Source organism: Cyanistes caeruleus, chromosome 17, assembly GCF_971803275.1.
Source record: "Cyanistes caeruleus chromosome 17, bCyaCae1.hap1.1, whole genome shotgun sequence".
In the NCBI taxonomy this organism is placed as follows: Eukaryota; Metazoa; Chordata; class Aves; order Passeriformes; family Paridae; genus Cyanistes; species Cyanistes caeruleus.
The window spans coordinates 12,275,357-12,282,255 of record NC_141717.1 but is presented as its reverse complement, the minus strand read 5'-3'; the positions used below and the strand labels follow the sequence as shown (position 1 = coordinate 12,282,255).

General features: G+C 48.2%; 2 protein-coding genes across 3 annotated transcripts; one reads left to right on the top strand and one right to left on the bottom strand.

The window, feature by feature from the left end:
- Nucleotides 1-331: 331 nt before the first annotated feature.
- NUDT1 (nudix hydrolase 1) lies at nucleotides 332-4,476 on the bottom strand. The gene is made up of 4 exons (XM_023936814.2): nucleotides 4,373-4,476; nucleotides 3,929-4,085; nucleotides 971-1,116; nucleotides 332-758 (listed from the first exon to the last, which is right to left on the bottom strand). The coding sequence occupies exons 2-4, from the start codon at nucleotides 4,078-4,080 to the stop codon at nucleotides 586-588; spliced, it is 471 nt and encodes a 156-aa protein (XP_023792582.1). The 5' UTR covers nucleotides 4,081-4,085; nucleotides 4,373-4,476; the 3' UTR covers nucleotides 332-585.
- Nucleotides 4,473-6,844, top strand: MRM2 (mitochondrial rRNA methyltransferase 2). Of its 2 annotated transcripts, none has more exons than XM_023936811.2 (3): nucleotides 4,473-4,548; nucleotides 5,208-5,479; nucleotides 6,190-6,844. In XM_023936811.2, exons 1-3 carry the CDS (start codon nucleotides 4,511-4,513, stop codon nucleotides 6,612-6,614), a joined length of 735 nt encoding a protein of 244 aa, XP_023792579.2. In that variant the 5' UTR covers nucleotides 4,473-4,510; the 3' UTR covers nucleotides 6,615-6,844. The 2 variants fall into 2 exon arrangements, with proteins under 2 accessions (XP_023792579.2, XP_023792581.1); XM_023936813.2 differs by having other exon boundaries at nucleotides 4,492-4,643.
- Nucleotides 6,845-6,899: the final 55 nt, after the last annotated feature.

Genomic DNA, 6,899 nt, shown 5'->3' with positions numbered 1-6,899 from the left:
GGGGATGGCACTTTGCAACAGGAACTTGCTGGAAGTTGAATTTGTTCAGAATATTTTTACCTGAAATGCTCAAATAGTTTGACTTCACAGCAGGAACTGCAACAGTGAAAGCTGGGCTGAAACAGGATTGTACATCTACCTCTGCCTTGTGTTTTTCTTAATTCCCAAAACCTCACACTGCCTTCAGCTGGAGGATCCTGAAGGAATCTCTGGTTTGAACTTTTCAAAAGACTTTCACATACCATTACAACACCACATGCTTCTACTAAAAAAGTATTTTTAATAATAAAAAAATTCCACCCATGAGAGAAAATTAAGTCACTGAAAAGGGTTAACACTTCAAGTTTTTAATAGTTGTGATCACATAACCACTAAAGCCTACCACAATTAGGGACTTCACAGCATGGAAAATCTTGTTACTTTTATTTCTGCTCTAAGAAACCCCCTTACTTTCCTTACTTTGCAGTGACCTGGAAAATAAGTCTCGTTTTCTGGAGAGCTGAGCAAGGAGACCCTCATAAGTCATACTCAGGCTGCTGTAGCCCAATGTGGGCAGTAGCATGTGGGCTGAGTGCTTCTGCTTTCTCAAACTTCTTCCACTTCTTCCAGGCTGTGCTCCAGGATGGTGTCTTGTCCCTGGAACTTAAAATAGCCACGAAACAACTTTCTCTGAAGCACCAGGGGAAACCAATAGCTGTCATCTGGCCACATGTGATGGAATGGCACCTCGTCCAGCTGAAACCACTGGGGCCGCATTTCTGGTGGCAAAAAACAAAAGAACTTTGCATGGGACTTTCTCATGGATTTTTGCTGCCTACATTGTGAATATTGGTCAAGAAGCAGCTTCCCTCTACAGGCCAGCTGCCTTCCTTCTGGGAGGCATTTTAGCATGAACAGTTCTCCATTTCATAAGGGCAATGCTGTCTCAGGAGAGCATGCACATCCTTCCTTTCCCCACACAGCCACCTACCCTCACTTTCTGTTGGCTCTCCATGAAAGTGATCTGCCCGGAAAATGTGAACATCCATGAGTTCAGAGTTGCCTACAAATTCAAATGTGATCTGACCCATCTTCTGCAAGGTGTCCACAGTCAGTCCACTCTCCTCCAGGAGCTCCCTGAACAAGGAAAAGATTTCTTATATGAAAGTGAGCTTTGGGAGGTCAAAATGCAGTCATTAGCTTCACTCACACATTCAAAACACTTCCAGTGAACCAAAGGAGAAAGTTTTGATAGCACAACAGACCAGGCTTCACCACGACAGTGGAGCCAGGTCAGGTGGGATCCTGTGATATGTCAGGCTCCTGAGCCTGGCAGGAAGACAAGCTTTGTTGGAAGGGGAAGATTCAGGAAAAATGATCATTTAGTATCATTTAGTCCTTGCAACAGGTAATCTTCCCTGAGGTGAGAAGTGACACTGTGAAGTCATGTGATTGTAGCTGGGTGTGGCTTCAGAACTCCAAGATACACTTAATTTAGACAGGCAAAAGGCTTTGCCACGTTCAAACTAAATCTTTTAGGATTGTGGCAAAGCAGGTCATGAACACCAGAGGGACCATCTATACCTGCTACACAATCAGCTACTTCTGAGGCAAACTGAAGTAAGCCAAGGTTACTTAAATTTCACACTCCATAACACCATTTGCAGGCAGGAGGTTGTGCAGAAGGAATTCTGATTCCCATTCAAAGGCAGTGTAAAAAACACAAAGCAATTGTGCAAACTTTGCCTTTCCACTCCTTAGAAGCATGTTGAGCATAACGAGAGGCCAGAAGGCAAGACTTTTAAGAGCACTTGGAAGCTGTGCCAGCTCTTTTCCATGCACAGCTACTTGAAGCACATTCAATTATTTCCTCTCTTTATGCTCTGTGCTCAGAGTTTTTTTAGTTTTACCTCCCTCTAACAGAAGCAGCATAGCTTGAAGTTAGTCATGGTTTTTCTAATGTACCAAAATAAGGAATACTCTGAAACTGTGTATCTTTAGTTATAGTTAATAATTAATGTTGTTGCCTATTTGGCAGTAACAACAATTTTAAAATGTAATGGAAATGGTTTTTAGGCTCCAGCTTTCTTTGGCATTGATTTCATGGATTTATTTCAAAATTATACTTCAACTTAATGTCTTGGCTAATTTTACTTTATCTTCTGAGAAGCTATCTATGTCTAAAATGGAGGCAGTTTTTCCAGCAATGACTAAAAGCCTCCTTTTACAGGCACTGATAATTGAACAACAAAGTACAACACTGCTACAGTTCTCCAGGCAATTTATCCATCAACTGCTTGGCTCTGTCTGTAGCAAGTGGAAACATTACATGTGGCAAACTAGAAATAACTCATTCACTAAATGCTCCCTTTGCAAGATGTGCCACTGAGGAGCTGCCCAGCTGTTCATGGGAATGTGCTCTACCCTAGTACCAGTATCTTACTGGTACTGGGAACTTTTGTTTTGGATTAAAATTTAACTACCTGTGCAGAGAGGACACTTCAGACCTGCTGCCTCTGCCAACCCAGCTGAGACAGAAAAACGTGGAAAGAAGCACAACCTTGGACCTCCGCTCCCAGTGCAGAGTGGAAGCGGTACAAGGGAAGTTTGATTTGGACTGTGTGACTGCTTCCTGCAGCAGAGCTGTGCCCTGAGGTAGCGTTGCGCCAGCAGTGCTCTAGCCAGCAAGGTGGCCAGCATGGCCAGCTGCTCCTGGCTTTGGGAACAGATTCCTGGCCAGCTGACCTCAGCTGAACTGGTTGTGTCACTCCGGAGTAAACTGCAGGCAGAGGGATGGGGACAGTCCCCAGCAGCAGGTGCTGGCTGTGCAGTGGCACATTGCATTTGGATCGAGGAAAATTTTCGCACTTGACATCTTGTGTGAAAAGAAGTTCTAGTCTCAAACTCAGGGCCAGCACAGGTAAACACACCAAGGAAATCAAAAGCTACATTAAACCATTAGATTTACCCCATGGCCAGTGGCAGGTAAGTCTAGCAAATGTTAAGTGACAAAACTTATGTCACTCCCTCCACTCAGAGATGCTAAATTGCACAAAAATCCATGATGAAGTATCAGGTATGTTAAGGCCATGGGCTGCTGGGAGCACATCTGCACAGAGACCCTTCTGTCCCCAGGCCCAGCTCACCGCAGAGCCCAGGAGGTTGTGCTGGCACAGCTGAGGAGGCTGTTGAGGGCAGAAGCTGTTGGGAACCAGCTCAGCACCCCACGACTGAGCTTCCTGCAGGTGCAAGGGCAGCTTTGGGCACGTATCAGTAACTGAGGAGATGGCAAAGTGTGGCTTTGTATAAGCAACATTCATGTAAAGAACAAGGTACCCAAATCTTAGAGGAGTTTAGCAATTCAGCTGTGATCTGCTACTTCATTTTAATGACCAGACAGATGAAAGAACTACAAGAAATCAGTACTAAAGGTTCAAAAATAACACTGTACCTTTTTACTGATGAAATTCAATTCCACAACTCAGCATTAGCACTTAAAAATGTCACCATACAATCAAATAATAAGAAGTTTGGCTAATTATTTAAATTAAATTAGCTGTAGTTCTGCTATATAGCCAAAATTAAACCCTGCACCTCTCTGAAGAGCGCAAGAACCTCCATCCACCACTCAGACTCTTTCTCAGTTTAGAGCAGAGTCCAGGAGATGGGAGAGAGGACACAGGAAGTCCCAGTTGCTCACAGACTGGATGATAGTTTAGGATTTGCAGATGACAAAGGGGGAGCAATCCTGTTTCTCTGTACATGTGGATGATCCCTCATCACCTGTGTGCAGGTGTTCAGAGGTGGGTCACGACTGCACTAGACGGTAACACGAGAGTGTCACTGACCAGATGAGCCGTGGTATCTTCACCTGCAGCCCACCGCCGATGTCCCAACACCTCCACCTGTGCCCCCACAGCTGTCCCCGTGGCGCCGGCCCAGCCCTCACCTGCGGGCAGCCTCCTCGATGCTCTCCCCGGGCTGCACCTTCCCCCCGAAGCCGTTCCACAGCCCGGCGCCGAACCCGCGCTTCTTCATGCCCAGGAGGACGCGGGACGGCTGCAGCACCAGGACGAGGGTGAAGAGTCGGGACGTGTGCATGGCTCCTGGGAGAGGGACGAGGCGGGCACGCTGTGCCAAGGGGTCCCGGCACCCTTCGGAGGGGACCCGGGGGTGCACAGAGCCCCTCACCCCGCAAACACCCAGCACCCCTCCCCAAATCTCCGATCCGCTCTCCCTAAATCCTTGTTACTCCTGAACTCCCTCCCTGAATCCCTTATCACCCTCAACATCCCTCCCCGAATCCTTGACTCCCTAGCGGCCCTTCCCCAAATCGTTGGTTCCCCATCCCAACCCCTGTCCCCCCTGCACTCCCATCCCGGGGCCCGCGCACCTCAGCCCCGCACTCGCGGCTTTCCCGCCCGTCTCGGTGTCACCCTCAGCCGCGGCCCGTCCCCGCTCTTCCCGCGCCGCCGCCGCCCCGCCCGCGGCCGCCGTGAGGGGAGGCGGGCCGGGGCGGGCTGAGGCGGCCATGGCGGGCGCGGGGCCCTGTGCCATTGCCGGGGGAAGGTGCGTGGTGCGGCCGCTGAGGCGATCCTGGCGCCCAGGGATGGAGGGGTGTCATTAGTGCCGGCGCCTGGAGTTTCCCTCGGGAGTGGGTTAATGTGCGTTTGGGGTTTTAGGTTAATGCCGTGCGGTGGTTTCGCTCTGGCAGGGACCGTGGCTCTTGGTTGCTCTGCCAGGAGCTTGCAGGAGCTCGGGCATCCCTCCGTTCCTCCGAGGCTCTCAGAGGGAGCACAGGACCGTGCTGGGGACACTCTGCCTTGTCGGGTCCTTAAAACCGCAGAGCAGAAGCTGGAGTGGGATCTCTTTCCTCCTTTACCTCAGGATAACAGATGAGGCCTCATCCAAAATCTGGCCCTGCTGTTGTGATAAGACCTGATAAGTAAAGGTGCCAAAAATCTCAAATTTGGGGGCTTCTTTTTAGAATCACAGAATGGTTTGGGTTGGAAGGGACCTTTGGAGACCATCTAGCCCAATGACCATGCCAAGGCAGGGTCACCTGGAGCGGGTGGCATAGGAACACGTCCAGCTGTATTTCAAATGTCTCTGGACAGCGAGACTGAGCCTCCCTGGGCAGCCTGTAGTGCCTGGGATTAATTACAATAGAGGCTTTTGAAATAGAGTGCTTATGTACTAGCTGGTTGACTTGCCTGTCTTCCTGGCAGCTGTAGGCTTTGGATGAGCAGATGCCTGCACACCACGGTGAAGCTTCTGAGGAAAACTGGAGCTGAGCAGAGGTGGTTGGAGCGGCACTTGAAGGATCCCTTTGTCAAGGCAGCGAAGCAGCAGCATTACCGTTGCCGAAGTGCCTTCAAGTTGCTGGAAATTGATAACAAGCTCCGTGTTCTTCGTCCAGGACTTGCTGTTCTTGACTGTGGAGCAGCACCTGGTGCTTGGAGCCAGGTTGCTGTAGAGAGGGTCAATGCCTTAGGTACTGGTAAGTGCAGTTTTCTGGCAGGCAAGATGGGGATGATACTCCTCTTGAAGTGTATGAAAAATCTGCGAAATACTACGGGATCTAAATCAAAATACTATGAAACCAAGGAAGTATTATGATGGTAACAGTATGGGGAGGGGACGTGGGTACTGGCGAGTGCCAGGGTCAGTGATAAAAACATGAAGGGGTGAGCCTAGTATGTCTTCATACAGAGAAATTGTGTTTATGAAATAAAACATACCATGTGGTGCTAGTGTTCTAATTAGCTGTTGTGGGGAAGATCCCTTTATCCAGTTCTGATCTTGGTGTGACCTCCAGCAATTACTTTGGCTTATTTGAAATATTATTTCCCTTCTCAAAAAATGGAAGCGACTGTTATGCATGGTTTATTTGAAAGGTGAAGGCATTGATATTTATAAAATGAGGTGTTACCATCTGCACCATTATCCAGGGTTTTTGGACTGTCAGCCTGGAAAGAGCAGCAGAAAACCAAGAAAAATTCCCCTTGTTTATCCAAAGTAGCTGAGTTTTTGTCTTGTACGGATGAGCTAATGGCAAACCCTCCACCCAGACGCACCCAGGAAACTTCCAGGGGACGAGAGGGCAGCTGTGACAGGTGGTGGGTTTTGTCTGTTGACTGGCACAAAGCTTGAGCATGTGCAGGTTTTTGCAGCCTCTCTGAGCATTCCCTGTTTCATTGATCCTTACAGATCCTGCTGTCCCCACCGGTTTTGTGCTTGGCGTTGACCTGCTGTGGATTTCTCCTCTGCAAGGAGCAGTTTTCCTGTCCCAGATGGACATCGCAGACCCCAGCACACTGAGGGCAATCCAGAGCCTGCTTCCCTTGGGGAAGGCAGATGTCATCCTGAGTGACATGGCACCCAACGCCACAGGCATTAAAGAACTGGATCATCAGAAGCTGGTCAGTCTGTGTTTAAGCCTTCTGGATATATCCCAACACATTTTAAAGCCAAAAGGAACAATGCTCTGTAAATTCTGGGATGGATCTGAGGCCCGTCTCCTGCAAAACAGACTGAAGGAACAGTTCCAGGATGTGAGAACTATAAAGCCTGAGGCCAGCCGGAAGGACTCTGCGGAATCTTATTACTTGGCAAGGCTGTACAGAGGGAAATGAAAGTCAAGGACTGCAGATTCTCTGACATTGATTGGAAATCTCAATTTAGTGGGTGTTTAAAGGAAAATCCCACCATTAAGACCCTGGGAAAATTTGCTGCTCTTCTTTAAGTCCATAAAGCTTTTCAAATACTTGCGGACAAAATGGTTGGGAATGGAGAGGAATAATCTGAAACGCAAACTCTGGAGTAATGGAAATGAAAATAAAATGCTGATTATATGAGTTTTTAATATGTGCCTTTTTAAAATTAAAATCATTGCACTGTTAATGCTGTCATACATGAGA

Coding starts and splice junctions, on each gene's coding strand:
- NUDT1 (XM_023936814.2), bottom strand. CDS start 4,080: ATGCACACGTCCCGACTCTTCACCCTCGTCCTGGTGCTGCAGCCGTCC. Junction 1,117..3,928: donor ATCGAGGAGGCTGCCCGCAG/GTGAGGGCTGGG, acceptor TTCCTTGTTCAG/GGAGCTCCTGGAGGAGAGTG. Junction 759..970: donor AGAGCCAACAGAAAGTGAGG/GTAGGTGGCTGT, acceptor TTTTGCCACCAG/AAATGCGGCCCCAGTGGTTT.
- MRM2 (XM_023936811.2), top strand. CDS start 4,511: ATGGCGGGCGCGGGGCCCTGTGCCATTGCCGGGGGAAG. Junction 4,549..5,207: donor TGTGCCATTGCCGGGGGAAG/GTGCGTGGTGCG, acceptor TCTTCCTGGCAG/CTGTAGGCTTTGGATGAGCA. Junction 5,480..6,189: donor GGTCAATGCCTTAGGTACTG/GTAAGTGCAGTT, acceptor TGATCCTTACAG/ATCCTGCTGTCCCCACCGGT.